General features: G+C 43.0%; 1 protein-coding gene across 1 annotated transcript in view; it reads left to right on the top strand.

The window, feature by feature from the left end:
• The window catches only part of cacna2d3a (calcium channel, voltage-dependent, alpha 2/delta subunit 3a), a 452,439-nt gene extending 430,354 nt beyond the window's left edge, over positions 1-22,085 (top strand). The window contains exons 32-36 of the mRNA XM_065006038.1: positions 2,605-2,680; positions 2,852-2,904; positions 3,506-3,561; positions 5,369-5,483; positions 21,839-22,085. Coding sequence (XP_064862110.1) covers positions 2,605-2,680; positions 2,852-2,904; positions 3,506-3,561; positions 5,369-5,483; positions 21,839-22,085 — 547 coding nt within the window. The remainder of the gene's footprint in view (positions 1-2,604; positions 2,681-2,851; positions 2,905-3,505; positions 3,562-5,368; positions 5,484-21,838) is intronic.
• Positions 22,086-23,882: the final 1,797 nt, after the last annotated feature.

The following is a 23,882-nucleotide window of genomic DNA, read 5'->3' as shown; positions in this document are numbered from 1 at the left end:
TGGCTGTAGTTTCAACAGTCTCAATCAAACAATGTCAAACAATGGTAAGATGGTAAGATGCTCGTCATTTCCACACAAGTAGTAACAGCATCTCATAAACTTGACAGAGTTTCCACTCAGACTCAGACAATACAATAATCATAATAATATGGTAATTTGACATAAAGTGCTTCAGTATGTGGCCCGTGTGGGAATCAAAGCCACAACGCAACTCACAAAGCCATGGGAAATATGTTAAGAAGCATACAAGTGATTAGTGTCTTTGAAGAATGATAAATTATATTTAATATGGAGGAGGATGTCTGATAAATGACTTGTGTGTCATACGGAACATACGGAACCTTAAATAAATGAGGAATTGGACAGATAGATCTCACAATAATCAAACCGGCATGATCAGACTTAAGCAGTCCACTATTGTCATCTGACAGGCTTTAGATTGATTTAGAGTGGAGCCAACATGCACAAACGCACACACACACACACACACACACACACACACACACACACACACACACACACACACACACACACACACACACACACACACACGAGAGAGAGAGCCATTGTGTGTAATGGTGCTAGGCTAACTTAGCGGTCCTGCTAACACCATTAACTCAGTGAGATTAGCGTTAATTGGATCCTGTCGCTGGTATTGGGGCTCAGGGGCGGAATAAGGCCCTGGGCTGTAGACAGAGTGGGCTGAGCATGACACACACACACACACACACATACATACACACACACACACATACACAGGGGTACTGGGACTGTGGAGGGAACATGTCCTAGGGCTGTAGACAGAGGCGGCAGAGCGAGGTCAAACTGTTGCAAACTGTGTAAGTGCACGTGTGTGTTTGTGCTTGCTTGCACGTGTTTGTGTGTGTGTGTGTGTGTGTGTGTGTGTGTGTGTGTGTGTGTGTGTGTGTGTGTGTGTGTTTGTGTGTGTTTGTGTGTGTGTGTGTGTGTGTGTGTGTGTGTGTGTGTGTGTTTGATAACCCTGTAATGACCCGGCCCAGACAGAACCACATCTCAGCCCCTTAGGGTGAGCCAAGGCCCCCATATCTCCCCACGTCCCCCCACATCCCCATGTCTCCCATGTCCCCCACATCCCCATGTCTCCCATGTCCCCCCACGTCCCCAAGTCTCCCATGTCCCCCCACGTCCCCCACATCCCCATGTCTCCCATTTCCCCCACGTCCCCCACATCCCCATGTCTCCCATGTCACCCCACGTCCCCCACATCCCCATGTCTCCCATGTCCCCCCCACGTCCCCCCACATCCCCCAGGTCCCCCCACATCCCCATGTCTCCCATGTCGCCCCACGTCCCCCACATCCCCATGTCTCCCATGTCCCCCCACGTCCCCCCACATCCCCCAGGTCCCCCCACATCCCCAAGTCTCCCATGTCCCCCCCACGTCCCCCCACATCCCCATGTCTCCCATGTCCCCCACGTCCCCCACATCCCCATGTCTCCCATGTCCCCCAGGTCCCCCCACATCCCCCCAGGTCCCCCACATCCCCATGTCTCCCATGTCGCCCCACGTCCCCCCACATCCCCATGTCTCCCATGTCCCCCCACGTCCCCCACATCCCCCAGGTCCCCCACATCCCCAAGTCTCCCATGTCCCCCCCACGTCCCCCCACATCCCCATGTCTCCCATGTCCCCCAGCGTCCCCCACATCTCCTCTATCCCCCATACTCTAACTACTCCAGGGAACCCCTCAGGAAGGGGGAGAAGGAAATATTAATCACAAGGAAAAGAAACAGTTGGAGGAGAGAAGGAATGAGCGTCCCCCCTCTCTCTCACCTATGTAATGTCGGGGAGACCCCTCAGGCGTGTAACTATAGGAAGAGAACAAATGGAACATCCACTGCCCTCTACAAAACATTAAGAACACCTTCCTAATATTGAGTTGCATCCCCTTTTGCCATTAGAACAGTCTCAATTTGTCAAGGCATGAACTTTACACGGTGTTGAAAGTGTTCCACAGGGATGCTGGCCAATGTTGACTCCAATACTTCACACAGTTGTGTCAAGTTGGCTGGATGTCCTTTGGGTGGTGGACCATTCTTGATACACACGGGAAACTGTTAAACTTGAAAAACCCAGTAGCGTTGCAATTCTTGACACAAATTGTTGCACCTGGCACCTACTACTGTACCCCATTCAAAGGCACTTCAATATGTTGTCTTGCCTATTCACCCTCTGAATGGCACACATACACAATCCATCTTTGGGGCGGCAGCGTAGCCTGGTGGTGAGAGCGTTCGACTACCAACCAAAAAGTTGCAAGATCAAATCCCTGAGCTGACAAGGTACAAATCTGTTGTCCTGCCTCTGAACAAGGTAGTTAACCCACTGTTCCTAGGCCATCATTGAAAATAAGAATTTGTTCTTATTGACTTACCTAGTTAAATAAAATTATTATCCCTCATTTATTTATCTCTCATTTATTTCTACCTTTATCTCTAAATAAATGGCAACATTTTTAGGCCTGTTACTTTGCAACATTTGGACTAGAAGATTTCCTCAAAATTCTGTACTAATGTAATGATGGAGCGGTGTTGACCGCCCCACCTCTCTTTACCCCTCTCCAGGGTTACTCTGTATGACTACCAGGCGATCTGTAGGATCTTTGCAGAAAGTAGTGACGGTTCCCGTGCACTATTGGACGTGAGTACCCCATGTTTATAAATGCATCCTTCCAGCAAGCTCACACCCTCTCCAATTTCCAATCTGTTCATGTCCAATCTCCAGAAATACTGTTAATGTACAGTACGAAGTTAGTGACATTATTTCTCAGTTGTAAATGGTAACTGTTATGTTCCTCTCTTCTCTCTCCAGCCCTACTTTGCCATCTTTGCCGCAGTGAAGTGGCTCCTTACAGAACTTGTCTTGTAAGCTGTGTGTGTGTGTGTGTGTGTGTGTGTGTGTGTGTGTGTGTGTGTGTGTGTGTGTGTGTGTGTGTGTGTGTGTGTGTGTGTGTGTGTGTGTGTGTGTGTGTGTGTGTGTGTGTGAGCGCGCGCCTGGATGTTTGTGTGTATGTGCTCCTTCGTTCATGGGCGTGCTCTAGGCCTGTGGTGACGTTAGCTCCATTCATGGGCGTGCTCTAGGCCTGTGGTGACGTTAGCTCCGTTCATGGGCGTGCTCTAGGCCTGTGGTGACGTTAGATCCGTTCATGGGCGTGCTCTAGGCCTGTGGTGACGTTAGATCCGTTCATGAGCTGTAATGACATCCTTATGTCGCCACTTAGCTGGGGCACTCCCACAATGCAGTGGGCTCTCTGTGGTTGTGGAATCGCCCTGCTTCCTGGGTGGTCTGATGTCAGAGCCACAGAGTTCAGTCCCAGGGGGGATTGGGTTGTTGTGGTTGTTGTGGATTATAGGTTCTGTATTGAAGGGTTTAAAGTTGATACGTAGTAGAACTGTGTGTTTGTGATTCTCTGAGAATATGAGGATTGATGATGATTCTATGTATCTTTTTTCTCCTTCTCTTCAGTTTTATGCTGGAGTTTAATCTGTACAGCTGGTGGTACTCTGACCTCACAGCCAAAGGTAAGTGGGTAGTAGGGTCAGGTGTGTTTAGAGGCCAGCTGCTGGTTGGGCGAGCCCGTCACACTCAATTGTGATTGGATGTTGAAGACGCCACTCACATTTTGTTCTATGTTGAAAACCACAGCAGAGAGGTTAAGAGTGCAGGACATGAGCAAGACTATAACTTCTGACCGCAAAAAAAACCTTGCTCACACACAAAACACACATCTCAGTCATGACCTCTCCATGATCCTCTGTCTTTCCACTCGTTCACCTCTCTCTTTTTCAGTCTCTTTCTCTCTTTCTCTGAGTCAGTGTGACCGCTGGAAAAACAGAATGAAAGACTAATGGTCACAAACTCCTTACAGGACATTTAAAGGACAGCCAGAGCAGTCCATGGAGCTACCTCAACTGACCCCGCTGTGTGTGTGTGTGTGTGTGTGTGTGTGTGTGTGTGTGTGTGTGTGTGTGTGTGTGTGTGTGTGTGTGTGTGTGTGTGTGTGTGTGTGTGTGTGTGTGTGTGTGTGTGTGTGTGTGTGTGTGCGTGCATACATCTATTTGTGTGCGTATGCAGGCATGCGTGAGCTTTATGATCTGTGAGGATGTGTGTCATGTTGGTGGCAGTAGGAAGCAATATCCTTTATGGAACCAGAGAGACAGGCTTCATCCACACACACAGACAGGCCACTGCCAAGGTAGGAACTATGTTCCACTCAATACTTAATGGGCTGTGTAAGCCTGATTCCCTGTCTGGCAGTTAAGTCCCTCAAACTAGCGTCAAATGGAGGCATTAGATGTTGCTACCTAGTGCCAAAACAAATAAGTGAAATATTAGCTGTCACACAAAGGTTGTCTAGAAGGCTCACCAAGACCTGACAGAAGAAGAGGAGAGAATATGAACAACTGTTTTTAGAATGCAGGCCTACTGTTGGTCAATAGTGTACTAATGAAATCACAGAGAGAGAGAGAGAGAGAGAGAGAGAGAGAGAGAGAGAGAGAGAGAGAGAGAGAGAGAGAGAGAGAGACAGAGACAGAGACAGAGAGAGAGAGAGACAGAGAGAGAGAGAGACAGAGACAGAGACAGAGACAGAGACAGAGAGAGAGAGAGAGAGAACGGGAGGGCTGCTGAAAATGCTGTAGAAACATAGTTTCTTTGGGTTGGACATGGAACAGAAGACACAATTTCACAGCTCGGTAACCCCAGCTCTTACACTCCTATCACCTCACAAAAGAGACAAAACCATCAGACACACACAAGATAGGCCAGTCCTACACCAGAACCAACTGGCAACGGAATCCATGTGTGTCCATGCACGTCCTCAAATTGAACTAATCCTAAGCGTTCAGACGAACCCGACGCCATTAGGCCGCTGATACACAACAGCAATTAAAACCATCCCATAAAGCTACTGTATGTTAATGCACACTCCTTCCTAATCAGCCTGTGACTATGTTTCTTTGTAGAAATGTTTTTAAGCTCATTGTTTTCTTATTGTATAGTCATTTAGTATGTATGTTTACTGTAGACAAGGTCGTTTGCTTGTGCAATGAATTAATACAGTGTTCTGTATATCCTTTTTTTAATCAACTGCAGTACTACCACGAATCACTGAGTGGCAGCAGTGATACATGTAAAAACACATGTAAAAACACCACTATCAGATAAACTGGATGTAGTCATTGCATAGTTTCACTATGTCTGTAAAAGGAGTGTGTTATTAACATATTTACAGTAGTTTAGAAAATAATGTTTTATTCTAATCTCCAAATGTCTCTCTGTCTCTGTCTCTGTCTCTCTCTCTGTCTCCCTCTCTCTCTCTCTCTCTAGCCCAGAGGGGTGATCGGACCATGTTGGTGCCATGTGATACAGAGTACCCAGCCTTTGTCTCAGAGAGAACCATAAAGGAGACCACTGGGAACATCGACTGTGAGGGATGCATCAAGTACGTCACAGTTTACAAACACACACACACACAAACACACACACACACACACACACACACACACACACACACACACACACACACACACACACACACACACACACACACACACACACACACACACACACACACACACACTGCCAATCAAATGCAGTCTATGGTCCTTTATTTCCACTAGTACTGCTGTAAACCGTTAAAATGCACAGTTCATTACATATAGCCAGAGCTGTGGACTCGAGTCACATGACTTGGACTCCTGTCTGACTCGAGTCACACATTTGACAACAGATTTGATGACTTGAGACTGGACTCGGGACTCGACTTTGACTTGAGACTGATGACTTGAAATGATCTGGCCAGGTTTTGTAATGTCACTCATTTTGTGGCACAGTCCACATGGATTAATCGACATGCAGCCAGAGACAGTAGAGCTGCAGCATCACCCTGCAACATATTGGCTAGTGAAACACAATCGGCACTCTTATTGGACCAGCAATCAATCAACACAGATCGGTGAGCTAGCGAAAGATTGCTGATTTGTTGTAGGCTACAGCTATAGGATCTCTTGCAGCGCAAACGTCAAATTGTAGAGGGAGAGGATTGCCATAATAAATAAATATGCTGTTCCAAAAATGTTTAGTGACCAAGAATATGTACTGTTACTTTGCAAGCTCACCAGCAATGGGGCAACAATTACTAGCATAGGTCTACTGGTCTTTGGTATGTAACAGTTGCTTAATATTGTTCATTGACTTCTGAAGCTTGCACCATAGGCGTGGCTCTTCATTTGCAATCTTCAAACTCTCGCCAGTGGAGAGTGATTTTTTTCTCTTGTTGATATTTTGGCTGTTGCTTTCACATTTAAATCCATAGGCCATGTGTTGTAAATATATATCCCATCTAATACTACAATAATTGCTAGCGTTTACAGTTTTTTCCAACTGCTTACACACGTTTTCAAAACTGTCTCCTTTTTTTCAAAACTCTACACACAATTCCCAAAACTGCACACACAAAATGCAAAATGCCTCTCATCTCCTTCAAAATGTAACACGACATTCAAAATGCCATAAACACATGTCAGAATGAAGCATTTGCATCAAATGGCAAACACTGCTTTCATAAAGTACATTTTTGGATATACCATGTAAACACTGTTGTTCTAAATCTAAAGCTCTTTGGTCTTTCATAGGCTTATATCTACATTTCAATACAATGTTCTACAGTGAAAGTAATCTGCTGAGAGGAGTAACAAGTACACTGTAAACACCAATGCAATGTAGAAACAGAAAATATTTATTCGGCCAAACATTACTGTTCTATACAGTAGCATACAACAAAACCATAAACATATGTAACCCAAAAGTATATTCTTTAGAATACAGTAAAGAACACAATTGTGTGTGTGGGGTCCCGGGGGGGCAGTCCAGGAATTGGTAGGGGCAGTCACCAGTGCTAAGCTTCATCTCTTCTCCGGCCTGGGTCTGGCCACAAAGACTTCGTCCACATCACAAGATACGTTTTCTCTTGCCAAACATGGAGGGAAGTATCTCCTAGCATGGCGTATCCAACCTTGGACAGAGGCAACCTCTATGTCCCCACATGCGTCCTCCATTGCCTGGAAAAGCGTAATGCGGGCATAGGGTTGGCGATCATACACTTTCCAGCGCCGGGCTGAGAAGAATTCCTCTATGGGGTTTAGAAAATGTGAATATGGGGGTAGGTACTACAAATTGTGGATGGGTGGCAAAGCAGTTTTGGACCAGAACAGCCCGGTGAAAACTAACATTGTCCCATAAAACCACAAATCTAGCAGGCTCCTGATCTGGATCAGGGACAAGCATTGTGTAAATTGCATCCAGAAAAGTGAGCATATGGCCGGTGTTGTATACGGACCCAGTGTGGCATTGTGATGGAGGACCCCGTTTTGAGTGATGGCAGCACACATAGTTATATTACCCCCACGCTGTCCGGGGGCAACACATAGTTATATTACCCCCACGCTGTCCGGGGGCAACACATAGTTATATTACCCCCACGCTGTCCAGGGGCAACACATAGTTATATTACCCCCACGCTGTCCAGGGACAACACATAGTTATATTACCCCCACGCTGTCCAGGGACAACACATAGTTATATTACCCCCACGCTGTCCAGGGACAACACATAGTTATATTACCCCCACGCTGTCCGGGGACATTGGTAAATGCCCTCTGACCTATTGCATTTCTTCCGCGGCGCCTGGTTTTGGTGAGGTTGAAGCCAACCTCATCCACATGAATAAATTCATGGCGAATTACATGGGCATCCAGGTCCAATACTCTCTGCAACAGACAAAAGGATATACAGATGAGTAAATATGGTCTGAAGTACTGGAAGTAGTGTTGCATACATACCTCTACAAAGTCATGTCGCATATTCTTGACTCTGTCAGAGTTTCTCTCAAATGGCACCTTGTAAAGTTGTTTCATCGTCACTCGGTGCCGTTGGAGGATGCGTTGTATGGTCGACAGGCTTACAGCATTGATGTTGTTAAATATGGTGTCATTCTTCAAGATATGCTCTCTTATCTCTCGAATCCTAATTGCATTGTTGGCCAAAACCATATTTATAATTGCAGTCTCTTGTACATCTGTAAACAAGCATCCTCGTCCTCCATGATCTTTGCCTTTCCACTCTGTACAGAATTCAAACACAGTATGTGTTCAGCATAGGAACTGTAAACAATGTGCAAAACAATGTAGTACAGCATGATAACCAACCTCATTCATTCAATGCAGTGCAGTAAATGGATGGCTTAGAGTTACAAATGTGTATCCAATACTATGCAGTCGTACGTATTTTACAGTACATTACTGTAATGCTAACATAGTCATTAGATAGTTGCATACCTGTTCTCATTTCTGAAGGTTCGAATTATGGACGCCACTGTAAATCGACTCAAGTTGGGCTGGACTCTCAGTCCAGCCTCTCTCATGGTCAAACCGTGGTTGATCACATGATCAACAAGTGTTGCCCTAATCTCATCAGAGATGGCTCTCCTTCCTTCTCTTCTTTGCCCTCGTCCTCTTCTTCCTCTCCCTCCTACTCCTCTTGCTCTCTGTCCATTGTTAGCATCCATTGTTCAAAACAGGTAATCTGACCTATGACCTATTTATAGGCCTATACTACAGTAAAGCAGTGATTGGTTAATGATCAGTTAAGCTATTAGTGTTTGCACATATTTGCACATGTGAGGAGTGTGTGTGGTGAGTAAGTGTAGCATTTTGATTGGTTGTGTTTGGAAAAGGAAAGCAAGTCCCTTCCTGTTAGATTTTTGTGTTTTAGGTAGAGAATTGTGTGTAGTGTTTTGGAAAAAGTGTTTTATGCAATTGACAACTGAGTCAAAGGCTGAGAAATAGCTTATGGTTTTGGATATTTGGTGTGTAGTTTTGCACTTTAAAGTGAGAGGTTTCAGAAATCGTGTGACATGAAAAGATTTTGTGTGTAAGCAGTTGGAAAAAACTGTAATCGTTCCATTACCTTACTGTTTATTGGAACACCTAGACATTTCTGTTTCACGTTTGATAGGCCTACGATACGTTTTCATTTTATAGCCAATCGTTACTTACTCTGCTCTGAGTGGGCGCAATGTTTATATTACATGTGAACATTCGCAATAGACTCATGAGGTGGAAGTTCTGTTTATTTAATTCAATGTATAGTTTCCTTTGTTCATGTTCATGTCGGAGTTCCGTGTGTCTGTGTCCTATTTCCCTGTCGTTTTTGTTGTTCGTATTAGGAGCACGCGCGTCTTAGTGCACATAGAAATAGGCTACTGTACGCGGCCTGCGCTCCACGTTTTCGACTCAGGGTGTTGAATAAGAGAAAATGATTGTTACATGTTCGCATGGTGGTGGAATATCATTAATAAACATTACATCTGATTAAGACACATGTACAAGTGTAACAATGGATATGGAAATGTCCTTTACATTGCAGAACCAGTTTATTGGTTGTAATTGCCTATTTGGTAATTGTTTGGTGCTTTGTTGTGCTTATTATGTAGACCTATTTGATTTCTCAGATAGGACAGGTTAAAGCCTGATACAGAGGCTATACCTTTAGGGCTATTGACTGTGTATATTTGTTAAATCTACTTGTATATTGTGTATGATATGGTGCTTTCACCATTGGATCACCAAGAGCTGTAAATAAATCTACACTTGGACCTTGTGACTTGATACTTACTTGTGACTTGAATAATAGTGACTTGGTCTCACCTCCGCATAGAGCTGATTATCACAGTTAACAGCCATGGAGGATTAATTGCTTTCCAGTCACACACTTATAGACAAACATAGACCTATACACTCGCATGCCCACGTACCTTCACATGTTTATACACACACTCTCTCAAACACAGTTTAAAATGTGACCACAACACAAGCTGAGGGAGAGATGAGTAGAAAAAAAGGCAAAAGCTTCCTTTAGAAACGGGGAAATTAGTGTGGTCCCCATTAACAATTTGGGCTTCTCTGTCAGGCAATTGTGGGGTGTTCTCTGAATCACTGCGATGGGCCCTTCATTGCTCCCAGCTGTGGGGCTGCCAAGGAAACTTAGAAGTGTCTCTGTCTGTCTGTCTGTGTATGTGTGTATGTGTGTATGTGTGGTGTGTGTGTGTGTTTGTATGTGTGTGTGTGTGTGTGTGTGTGTGTGTGTGTGTGTGTGTGTGTGTGTGCGTGTGCGTGTGCGTGTGCGTGTGCGTGTGCGTGTGCGTGTGTGCGTGTGTGCGTGTGTGTGTGTGTGTGTGTGTGTGTGTGTGTGTGTTCTCTTTGGCTCTCAGGGTCAGGAGGGTAACCACAGCCCTGGGTGCCAGGATTAAATGCGGGTTGGGGTGCAGTCAGACACACACACACATGCAGGATATCTGTCACAAGGTATAGCCTTACTAATATTCAAACAGAAGAGAAGTCACCCAGGCAACGAACCCTAAAGCTAATCACACGCCACACAGATCCAAGTGAGCCTCTGTGATTGGCTGATCCCAGAGGGCCCAGGTATTTTAGCATTTACAGCCAATGGGTGAGTTGTGTCAGGCCTATATTTGAATAAATATGAATAAATCAAAAGTGATGGATTGAACTCTGAACCCTAACTGAGAATCCGCGATTAATATAATCTTATTACATTTATCAGCGACAGGATCGGAAACACACCCACATACACATATACACACACGTGCGCACACACACACACACACAGACACAAACACACGAACACACACATTAAAGATCTGATGATGCTTTGAGAAGAGCACATTGTTGTCAGTAGAATAGATGAAAGCAGTTTGAGTTGAGCAGGCAGAACTCTCAGTCTAACCCAACTAGTCGGTTTCCTATAAATCCTTTTTAAAGCACAATGAATTTGACAAAGTGAAATGGAGTTTTTATTTTGGTTATATGGAATTTTATAGCTCATATTAGTAATAGGGGATGTTGGTAATAAACATCTGGTTTATGTTAGTGGCTGACTGAGAGATGTTCTCTTATTTTCATTGGGACACGTTTTAGCCTGTAGGAAATATATTCTCACAGCTCCACGGCTCTCCTCCACTGAACAACTCTTCAGTGTTTATTTAGTGAACTTTTAGTTTGTTACTTAAGAGCGGATTTGTGTGTGTGTGTTGTCTGTGTGTGTGTGTGTTGTTTGTCTCTCTGTGTGTGTGTGTGTGTGTGTGTTGTCTGTGTGTGTGTGTGTGTGTGTGCGTGTGCGTGTGCGCGCGCGTGCGTGCTGTCTGTGTGTGTGTGTGTGTGTGTGTGTGTGTGTGTGTGTGTGTGTGTGTGTGTGTGTGTGTGTGTGTGTGTGTGTGTGTGTGTGTGTGTGTGTGTGTGTGTGTGTGTGTGTGTGTGTGTGTGTGTGTGTGTGTGTGTGTGTGTGTTATATGAAGCAACTATCATACACCTGCGCTCAGGTTATGAAAGAGGAAACAAAGTGGCTGTAGTTGAGGTTTTAGGCTCCAGAAGTGAATAGTTTTATTGCAGCGATACCACACATCTATTAGCCACAATACACAGGACCATCTATTGTCGTCTTCAACTAACTCTGTCCTCTTTGAGAGACGTGTCCTTACGAAGCACATTCTGGTGTAGTCCATTTAAAACACAAGACTTGAAGATTATCCCTGGTGGCTGTTCCAACTGTACATTGTAAGTCAACATTAATGTGTATGTTATCAAGTGCACTAAAGTATACATCGTCCATAGTAGACAGGGTTCGTATTTTATACATTTTTGCATTTAAATTTGAGTTGTTATCCAGAGTGACTTACAATTAGTGCATTATTTTTAGGATAGCTAGATGAGACAATCACATTTCACAGTCGTAGCCAGTGGTGTAAAGTACTTTAAAGTACCACTTAAGGAGTTTTTTGGGGTATCTATACTTTATTTTACTATTTATATTTTTGACAACTTTTATTTTACTTCACTACATTCCTAAAGTAAATAATGTATTTTAACTACATACATTGTCCTTGACACTGAAAAATACTTGTTACATTTTGAATGCTTAGAGGGACAGGAAAATAGTCAAATTCACACACTTAACAGAACATCCCTGGTCATCCCTACTGCCTCTGATCTGGTGGACTCACTAAACACAAATGCTTCGTTTGTAAATGATGTCTGACTGTTGGAATGTTCCCCTGGCTTTCCATAAATTTAAAAACAAGAAAATTGTCCCGTCTGGTTTGCTTAATATAAGGAATTTGCAATGATTTATACTTTTACTTTTACTTTTGATACTTAAGTATATTTTTGAAATTACATTTACTTTTGATACTTAAATATATTTTAAACCAAATACTTTTAGACTTTTACTCAAGTAGTATTTTACTGGGTGACTTTTACTTTTACTTGAGTCATTTTCTATTAAGGTATCTTTACTTTTACTCAAGTATGACAGTTGGGTACCTGTCCCACCACTGGTCGTAGCAAGTACATTTTCCCTCGATAAAGTGGTTACCAGTGCTAGTCACTGCTACTAGGGTTTACAGTATCATGCGGGTGGTACATATAATTCATACATGACCAAGAGTGGTATTTGATAGGGAAGTCATGGTATTCTTTATACTGCATGGTTTATACTGCATGGTTTATACTGCATGGTTTATACTGCATGTTTTATACTGCATGGTTTATACTGCATGGTTTATACTGCATGGTTTATACTGCATGGTTGATACTGCATGTTTTATACTGCATGGTTTATACTGCATGGTTTATACTGCATGGTTGATACTGCATGGTTGATAATGCATGGTTTATACTGCATGGTTTATACTGCATGGTTGATACTGCATGGTTGATACTGCATGGTTTATACTGCATGGTTGATACTGCATGGTTTATACTGCATGGTTTATACTGCATGGTTTATACTGCATGGTTGATACTGCATGGTTTATACTGCATGGTTTATACTGCATGGTTGATACTGCATGGTTTATACTGCATGGTTTATACTGCATGGTTTATACTGCATGGTTTATACTGCATGGTTGATACTGCATGGTTTATACTGCATGGTTTAAACTGCATGGTTGATACTGCATGGTTTATACTGCATGGTTTATACTGCATGGTTGATACTGCATGGTTGATACTGCATGGTTTATACTGCATGGTTGATACTGCATGGTTTATACTGCATGGTTTATACTGCATGGTTGATACTGCATGGTTGATACTGCATGGTTTATACTGCATGGTTTATACTGCATGGTTTATACTGCATGGTTGATACTGCATGGTTGATACTGCATGGTTTATACTGCATGGTTGATACTGCATGGTTGATACTGCATGGTTTATAGTGCATGGTTTATACTGCATGGTTTATACTGCATGGTTGATACTGCATGGTTGATACTGCATGGTTTATACTGCATGGTTTATACTGCATGGTTTATACTGCATGGTTTATACTGCATGGTTGATACTGCATGGTTTATACTGCATGGTTTATACTGCATGGTTTATACTGCATGGTTTATACTGCATGGTTTATACTGCATGGTTAAGGGGTTAGAGCCATGAGAAAGTGCTACTTATTGCTTCTATGACACTTTTCTCCTCTGACTGCAACGCTGTGTGTTTGTGTGTGTCAGAAACACACAGTTCTGTGTGTTTGTGTGTGTCAGAAACACACAGTTCTGTGTGTTTGTGTGTGTCTGAAATACACTGTTCTGTGTGTTTGTGTGTGTCAGAAGCACACCGTTCTGTGTGTGAGTGTGTGCAGAGGTGGGAAAAGTACTCAATTGTGGTACTTGAGTAAAAGTAAAGATAACTTAATATAAAATGTCTCAAGTAAAAGTGAAAGTCACCCAGTAAAATACTACTTGTGTAAAAGTCTAAAACTCTCTGGTTTTAAATGTACTTAAGTACAGAGGTGGAAAAAGTACTCAATTGTCATACTTGAGTAAAAGTATAAAGTAAAAGTAAATGCTAAACATCAAATTCCTTTTATTTAGCAAACCAGATGGCACAATTTCCTTTTTTATGACTGTTTTTGACAGCCAGGGGAACACTCCAACACTCAGACATCATTTACAGACAGCCAGGGGAACACTCCAACACTCAGACATCATTTACAGACAGCCAGGGGAACACTCCAACACTCAGACATCATTTACAGACAGCCAGGGGAACACTCCAACACTCAGACATCATTTACAGACAGCCAGGGGAACACTCCAACACTCAGACATCATTTACAGACAGCCAGGGAACACTCCAACACTCAGACATCATTTACAGACAGCCAGGGAACACTCCAACACTCAGACATCATTTACAGACAGCCAGGGGAACACTCCAACACTCAGACATCATTTACAGACAGCCAGGGAACACTCCAACACTCAGACATCATTTACAGACAGCCAGGGAACACTCCAACACTCAGACATCATTTACAGACAGCCAGGGGAACACTCCAACACTCAGACATCATTTACAGACAGCCAGGGAACACTCCAACACTCAGACATCATTTACAGACAGCCAGGAGAACACTCCAACACTCAGACATCATTTACAGACAGCCAGGGGAACACTCCAACACTCAGACATCATTTACAGACAGCCAGGGGAACACTCCAACACTCAGACATCATTTACAGACAGCCAGGGGAACACTCCAACACTCAGACATCATTTACAGACAGCCAGGGGAACACTCCAACACTCAGACATCATTTACAGACAGCCAGGGGAACACTCCAACATCATTTACAGACAGCCAGGGGAACACTCCAACACTCAGACATCATTTACAGACAGCCAGGGGAACACTCCAACACTCAGACATCATTTACAGACAGCCAGGAGAACACTCCAACACTCAGACAAAGGAAGCATGACCAGGGATGTTCTCTTGATAAGAGTGTGAATTGAACCTTTTTCCTGTCCTGCTAAGCATTCCAATTGTAACTAGTACTTTTGGGTGTCAGGGAAAACGTATGGAGTAAAAGGACACCATTTTCTTTAGGAATGTAGTGAAGTAAAAGTAGTCAAAAATATAAATGGTAAAGTAAAGTACAGATATCCCAAAAAACTACTTAACTAATACTTTAAATTATTTTTACTTAAGTATTTTACCCCACTGAGTGTGTGTACACACATACAGTGGGGTCTGAAATGATTGACACCCTTGAAAAAGATGAGCAAAATGACTGTATCAAATAAATCATTTAAATGCTGAGCAATATTGTATGCTCCAAAAAATGTGAGATTTTGTAACCTGTTAAACTCTGAGCGGTTGTTTTGGACCTGGTACCTGGTCCGCGGAGCCTAAGTTGTACCCACTCAGTCAATGTCAGTCAGAAAATAGAAAGGGACAGATCATTCCAAAGCTACAGCACTTGTCTTTTTACTGCTGGCGATGTCATTGTTACAGGATAACTGAAAAGCCACGATCGCCACGGTCATTTTATGACATAAGGCTTGAAACTACTTTCAGCCATTTTCGCACAGATCAAACGCATCTGGTTTCAAGTGGCCAAGTCACGCCATGTGATCTTCTGCTGCGATCTAGTGGACGAACTGGAAATCATACATGAGATCAGATTACATCAGTGAAAGGTTACGACTTCAGCTCTCTCCTCATATGTACATTCCTTTAAGACAAAACGCAAAGACATGGCACTTTGCACAAGCCCTGCACTTTTAAAATGTCTGTGTTCCTATGGGAATTTATGCATGTTTTAGTGTGACTACAAATTTCAGTTAATTATTATAGCTCTCGTCTTTGGCCAATCAGTGTCATTTTGTAAATGCCGGATCTCTATGACAACACGCATCATTCCCCCATGTTTCGTCAAAATCGGCCCAGTGCTGTCTGAGATATTGCGTGAGACTAATGAACATACAAACATACATACGGATGGAGACCGATCCACAGCTCCCTTCCCGATTTCATCGCGGGGACAATAATGACATTCAAATTATTTTAGATCTTTTTAATGGAAGTTAAAAAAACATGCAATTGCCAAAACACTGAAAATATTCCATTGTCTGTTTAAGGTCCACATTGGGTAGACACCAATAGAGAAATTGGAAATTACTATGAAATAATAAAATATTTCAGTTGTGTATATGACTTAGTATATTTTTGATGAATTATTATTTTCACTCCTTAAAGTCATCATCTTATCTCTGATCAGGCAGAAGCAGCAAGCCAGCCAGACAACGTTCTCTCTGTGCTCCAAATACTGTACTGTCTGTAGTCATCCTAGTTAGATAGGCAAGCCTGCCTAAGTATGCTGCAGAGCTGTCTGACAAAATCATTTACTAGTTATTCAAAGTAGATAAGGCATACTTTCACGAACTGTCTCTATCCTTCTCTCTCCTTGTGTTTGTACATTCCTCTCTCATGCGGTCTGTGTGTATCTAACATAAAGTAGCGTAAAAGTTTATCCATCTCTGTCTGAGCCAGAAAGAATAGGCGCAATGGATTATTGGAGTCATTGTAGCTAAACTAGTTTGAATATTTGCTGACTGAAAACTCCCTTCAGCCCAGCGTCCCACATAGTTCTTGTCTTGATTTCTGTCATTAATTATTTGATTTCTGTCTAGAGAAACAGAGCGTTTGGCTCACAAAAAATATAGAACTAAATGGAATTCAAATGATTGAACCAACATTGGTCAACGACTAAAAAACAACATATTAGTTAATGGCTCAGCGCCAGCATGTTTAGAGCGCCACTATTAGGTAAAAGTCCTAACCTTTTTTTATTATTTGTATTTGTTTTAGGATCATTGGTGACATATTTTATTTCAAATCTAAACTATCAAATGTCTTTTTCCCAAACATGGAGACAATTTGGGAACCAACCCTCCCCGCAAAATAAAGAAAATATATATACAGTGCCTTCAGAAAGTATTCATACCCCTGGACTTATTCCACATTTTGTTGTGTTACAGCCTGAATTCACCATGGATGAATTATTATTATTTTTTCTCATCCATCCACACACAAAACCCTATCATGACAAATTGAAAACATGGTTTTCGAAATGTTTGTACATTTATTGAAAATTAAATATAGAAATATCTCATTTACATAATTATGAGCCAATACGTGTTAGAATCATCTTAGGCTCACAGCTGCAAATCTCTGCCGATCTGGTTAAGTCTCTAAAAGCTTGGCACACTTGGATTTTACAATTTTACAATATTTTTATTTGTTTAATTCTTCAAGCTCTCTCAAGTTGGTTGTTGATCATTGCTAGACAGCCATTTTCAATCTTGCCATAGGTTTACAAGCTGATTTAAGTCAAAACTCTAACTAGGCCACTTAGGAACATTCAATGGTAACCAACTTCAGTGTATAATTGGCCTTGTGTTTTAGGTTATTGTCCTGCTGAAAGGTGAATTTGTCTCCTAGTGTCTGTTGAGAAGCAGACTGAATGAACTGCTCCTCTATCCTCTGTCTTTCCAGCATTGCTATATTCCATTTATTTTGATCCTGAAAAACTCCCTAGTTCTTGTGGATAACATGATGCAGCCACCATGCTTGAAAATATGAAGAGTGGTGCTCAGGGATATGTTGTATTGGATTTGCCCCAATCATAACACTTTGTATTCATTTGTAGTTCATTTCTTTGCTACATGTTTTCCAGCATTACTTTAGTGCCTTATTGCAAACAGGATGCATGTTTTGGAATATTTTTATTCTATACAGACTTCCTTCTTTTCACTCTGTAATTTAAGTTAGTATTGTGGAGTAACTACAATGTTGTTGATCCATCCTCAGTTTTCTCCTATCACCGCCATTAAACTCTGTAACTGTTTTAAAGTCATCAATTGTCTCATGGTGAAATCCCTGAGTGGCTTCCTTCCTCTCCAGCAACTGAGTTACGAATGATACCTTTATCTTCGTAGTGACTGGGTGTATTGATACACCATCCAAAGTGTAATTATTAACTTCACCATTCTCAAAGGGATACTTACTGCATGCTTTTTTATTTTTACCCATCTACCAATAGGTGCCCTTCTTTGCGGGGGAATTGGAAAACCTCCCTGGTCTTTGTTGTTGAATCTGTGTTTGAAATTCACTGCTCGACAGAGGGACCTTACAGATAATTGAATGTGTGGTGAGGCAGTCATTCAAAAAGAGATGAGGTAGTCATTCAAAAATCATGTTAAAAACTATGCCCACAGAGAAAATCCATGCAATTTATTATGTGAGTTGTTAAGCAAATTTGAAGACTTATTGTCTCAATACATTTCAGCTGTTCATTATTATTTTTATTTTTTTCTAAAAACATAATTCCACTTGGACATTATGGGGTATTGTGTAGGACAGTGACACAACATCTACATTTAATCCATTTTAAATTCAGGCTGGAACACAACTAAATGTGTAAAAAGTCAAGGGGTGTGAATACTTTCTGAAGGCTCTGTATACAGTGCAGTGCATTCTGGAAGTATTTAGATACCTTCACTGGGCACCATAAAGGCCTGATTGGTGGAGTGCTGCAGAGATGGTTCGACCATCTGCAAAGAGGAACTCTAGACCTCTGCCAGAGTGACCATCGGGTTCTTGAGCACCTCCCTGACCAAGGCCCTTATCCCCTGATTGCTCAGTTTGGCCGGGCTGCCAGCTCTAGGAAGAGTTTTGGTGGTTCCAAACTTCTTCCATTTATTAATGATGGAGGCCAATGTGTTCTTGGGGACCTTCAATGCTGCATTTTTTGATGCCCTTCCCCAGATCTGTGCCTCGACACAATCCTGTCTCGGAGCTCTACGGACAATTCCTTCCACCTCATGGCTTTGTTTTTGCTCTGACATGCACTGTCAACTGTGGAACGTTATATAGGCAGATGTGTGCCTTTCCATATCATGTCCAATCAATTGAATTTACCACAGGTGGACTCCAATCAAGTTGTAGAAACATCTCAAGGATGATCAATGTAAACAGGATGCACCTGAGCTCCATTTCATAAATGCGTATGAAAATAAGGCATTCCTGTTTTTGTTTTCTACACATTTGCAAACATTTCACAAAACCTGTTTTCACTTTGTCATGATGGGGTATTGTGCGTAGAATGCTGGGGAATTGTTTTTATTTAATCCATTTTAGAATAAGGCTGTAACGTAACAAAATGTGGAAAAGGTCAAGGTGTCTGAATACTTTCGAAGGCACTGTATATATATATATATATATATATATATATATGCATGTATTTTTGTGCTTTTCTTTGCATGCTGTTGCTCTGGCTCTGTAATTGAATCCCACACCTGTATTGGAATCCAAAGGTTCTTACCTTTCTAACGGTGGTAAGCATGTGTTTGCAGGACTTATAGTTTGGAATCAGTTTTGAAACAGAAATGTATCTAATGTTTCAGCCTCCTGTCAGAGGCAACATGTTTTTTGTCAAAACGTCCTGCTACTGGGTAAAGTTCATGATGCCTTTGACCTTAACAAGGGTCCAAGGACCAGTGAAATAGCCCCTTAACATCGAAGATCCAACACCATATTTTACAGTTGTTATGGGGTTATTTTCTGCTCATGCATTCCCATTTTGACGACCAAACCCACTACTTGTGCTTGGCCAAAGAGCTCTAGTTTCATGTAATCCAACAAATGTAAACGCATCGGCACTTGGATTGGAACCAGTGCTTTGGTCAGATTACATGAAAATAGAGCTCTTTGATACACTGGGCTGATTTAGAATAGGTTAGGCTGGGCTGGGTTAGACTGGGCTGAGTTGGACTGGGCTTGGATAGACTGTGCTGAGTTAGGTTATGTTAAATTAGACAGGGCTTGAATAGACTGTGCTGAGTTAGGTTAGGATGGACTGGGCTTGAATAGACTGTGCTGAGTTAGGTTAGGATGGACTGGGCTTGAATAGACTGTGCTGGACAGGGATTTTTTTGCAATTGGTATCCTTGGGCAGCGTGTTTTTGGGACGCCTAGTCCAAACAGTGTAAACTGTTTTTTTTATAAATTCATTTTCGGGATGGAAAAACACTTTCAGTGTAAACTTAAAAGACTTAAAGAAGATGTAAAGTTTGTAGAAAATATAATAGAGCTACATAATATAATCTTTGAGGACTAACAATAACCAAAATAAAATCTAGACAATCAGTGAAAATTCCCCAAACAATGAATTTAGCAGTATAGATTTTGTTACTATGTTTGAGCAAAATGCATCGAGTTGCAGGGAGTTTGCTTTAAAACGGCTAAATATTATATTTGCTCCATGACATAACGTGTAGAATTGTAGATAATTAGCTTTCAAACTACAAAAATGTCTCTCAGCTCCATGTAGAATTGCAGGAAATTGGCTTAAAAATTCAAACATTTCTCTGCACAGCTAAGATGGGGGCCTCTAAAACTAGACCGGGCTGAGTTAGGGTAAACTGGGTTGGACTGGGTTAGACTGTGCTGAGTTAGGGTAACTGGGTTGGACTGGGTTAGACTGGGCTGAGTTAGGGTAAACTGAGTTGGACTGGGTTAGTCTAGGCTGAGTTAGGGTAAACTGGGTTGGACTGGGTTAGACTGCTCTGAGTTAGGGTAAACTGGGTTGGACTGGGTTAGTCTGGGCTGAGTTAGGGTAACTGGCTTGGACTGGGTTAGACTGCTCTGAGTTAGGGTAACTGGGTTGGACTGGGTTAGTCTGGGCTGAGTTGGAGTAACTGGGTTGGACTGGGTTAGACTAGGGTATGTTAAGCTGGAGAGGCTGTATACTTAGTCAGGCTACTTTCCTCTGAAGGTTCTTTTGCGGAGATCCTGTATTCGTGCATGCGTGTGTGCAGGCGAGCGTGCGTGCGTGTCTCCTCTCCTTTGAGGAGATGCACTAGTGATAAATGCATTACAGTGAGAGACATAAATCACAGTCGGTGGAAAAGAGAGGGGGTCAGAGAGAAAGACAAAGAGAGAGTGAGAGAGAAAGAAGAGATCATCTTTACGGCCTCTCCTGTTCATAAACCCTATGCTGAGACATAAATCACTAACCAGGAGGCCAGATCAGACAGTGTCTCCTCGGCCAGTTAAACCCAGCCATGGGAAGATCTGGAACTCGAGGAACTGGAGTCTGCTTCCCATTTCTCTCCTTTGGAGTGTTTTATATTCTGCAACACTTCATCGGTGAGGGCCTTGGATGGGCCGTGTGTGTGTGGGGGGGGTTAGAATATGTGTGTGTTTTGTGTGTGTGTGTGTGCGTGTGCGTGTGCGTGTGTGTGTGTGTGTGTGTGTGTGTGTGTGTGTGTGTGTGTGTGTGTGTGTGTGTGTGTGCGTGTGCGTGTGCCTGTGTGTGCAACACACCGAGACAAGGCATATTTTTTGACACATGCCCATTGGAATCTTTTCAAAGTGTCCCCCTATTACACTGGTACTGTAATACATATTCATGGTCAATCTGAAGTGTACATCTCGCTCTCTCTCCCCTCCATCTCTCTCGCTCTTTCTCCTCCATCTCTCTCTCTCTCTCTTTCTCCTTCATCTCTCTCTCTTCCTCTTTAATCTCTTTCTCCTCCATCTCTCTCTCTTTCCCCTCCTTCTCTCTATTTCTCCTCAATCTCTCTCTCTTTCCCTTCCATCTCTCTATTTTTCCTCCATCTCTCTATTTCTCCTCCATCTCTCTATTTCTCCTCCATCTCTCTCTCTTTCCCCTCCATCTCTCTATTTCTCCTCCATCTCTCTATTTCTCCTCCATCTCTCTCTCTTTCCCCTCCATCTCTCTATTTCTCCTCCATCTCTCTCTTTCCCCTCCATCTCTCTGTTTCTCCTCCATCTCTCTGTTTCTCCTCCATCTCTCTCTCTCTTTTTCGCCCTTTCCCTTCCTCTGTGTTTTCCTATTGGCAGATCATTTGTGATCCAGCAGATTCCCAGCAGTAATCTCTTCATGGTGGTGGTAGACAACAAGTGTGACTGTTCTGATGCTGCTCCAATCACCATGGACCCCATCGAGATCATGTATATCCTTATCACAGAGACCGGTTGGAAGGGGTGGACTGGTGGAGTAAAGGGTGAAATAGGGGACAGTGGGGTGTGGATATGTGTAGGGGTGTGGACAGGGGAACAGGGGGAGAGGATGTGGTGTAAGGCATGAGTGGCACAGTACAGAGGTACGGGTAGAATTGATTTCACATCTCTCGAACTCAGGGAGTGAATGTGTTTTTGAGTGTGTGTGTGAGCCAACCGCAAAATGTAGCAAAACCTCCAGGGTTTTCATTAAAGCTTGTCTGACTTCAATATGATCAGTGATCACCTCCCACGGCCCCTTCGGTTGGCTCCACAGCTGCTTATTCAGGGGCTGTCACACAGTAAAAAGAAAAACAACGTTATTCCCTTCTCATGTATTTTGATACACACAACTTATTTCTCCTTTTTCACCCCATGAATTCCAGTGTCAGCATCATTATGGTCAGTGAGTTATTGTTTTGTATCCTCTGAGAGGAACGATGGGAAAAACAGAGATCGCTTTAATTTGCGGGTGGGTTTGGTGAGAGTTTGTTTGCCCTTTGCTCCGTTAGTTGGATGAAAGAGCTGTGTGTGTGTGTGTGTGCATATGTGTGTGAATGTGCATGTGTGTGTGCATGTGCGTGTGTGTGTGTGCGTGTGTGCCTGTGCGCATGCATGTTTGGGTACGAGATCTGAGGCTGGAGGGCTGAGGGTTTCAAACAATGCATGGCGCTCTAACAGATGGACTGTTTCACAACGGAGTGTGTGTGTGTGTGTGTGTGTGTGTGTGTGTGTGTGTGTGTGTGTGTGTGTGTGTGTGTGTGTGTGTGTGACTGAGTGCGTTCGTGTGTGATGTTTCATAAGGGCCTGTGCTAGTGATGGGGGCCTGATCAATAGCAGACGCTGAGCTACAGTATAGAGAGGCCAGGCTGAAAGCCTGCTGGAAGAACACAGCTCCTAGTTACAACCATGGAATTGCAATGAAAAGAAGGGAAATTCCTATCCAAAGCAATATTCACTTTAGCGTTGATCTGTTGTCATATGTTGTCTGGGATACATTGTTGTAGCAAGTACGGTGCTTGTGTGAGGTGCTCCTTATATTGTGGCACGCTGCTTTGAATGTGGACCAGTAGTGTGCTCTACTGTGAAGTCTCCCATGCCTTCCTTGACTGCGGCTGCACATAACGAGTCTCTGAAGTGTGAACGACTGAAGTTCCAGAAGGACCGGAGACGACCTGACTCCTGCCACCCCTTCCACCCAGAGGTAACCAAACCCAACCACATCACAACCATATCACAACCTAACCTTCTGCCACCCCTTCCACCCAGAGGTAAACCAAACCAACCACATCACAACCATATCACAACCTAACCTTCTGCCACCCCTTCCACCCAGAGGAAACCAAACACAACCACATCACAACCATATCACAACCTAACCTTCTGCCACCCCTTCCACCCAGAGGAAACCAAACACAACCACATCACAACCATATCACAACCTAACCTTCTGCCACCCCTTCCACCCAGAGGTAACCAAACCCAACCACATCATAACCATATCACAACCTAACCTTCTGCCACCCCTTCCACCCAGAGGTAACCAAACCCAACCATATCACAACCACATCACAACCTAACCTTCTGCCACCCCTTTCACCCAGAGGTTACCAAACCCGACCATATCACAACCACATCACAACCAAACCCAACCATATCACAACCACATCACAACCTAACCTTCTGCCACCCCTTCCACCCAGAGGTAACCAAACCCAACCACATCATAACCATATCACAACCTAACCTTCTGCCACCCCTTCCACCCAGAGGTAACCAAACCCAACCATATCACAACCACATCACAACCTAACCTTCTGCCACCCCTTCCACCCAGAGGTAACCAAACCCAACCATATCACAACCACATCACAACCTAACCTTC

This window comes from Oncorhynchus nerka, linkage group LG20 (genome assembly GCF_034236695.1).
Source record: "Oncorhynchus nerka isolate Pitt River linkage group LG20, Oner_Uvic_2.0, whole genome shotgun sequence".
Classification (NCBI taxonomy): domain Eukaryota; kingdom Metazoa; phylum Chordata; class Actinopteri; order Salmoniformes; family Salmonidae; genus Oncorhynchus; species Oncorhynchus nerka.
The sequence above is the reverse complement of the archived record's forward strand: the minus strand, read 5'-3'. Positions and strand labels throughout refer to the sequence as shown.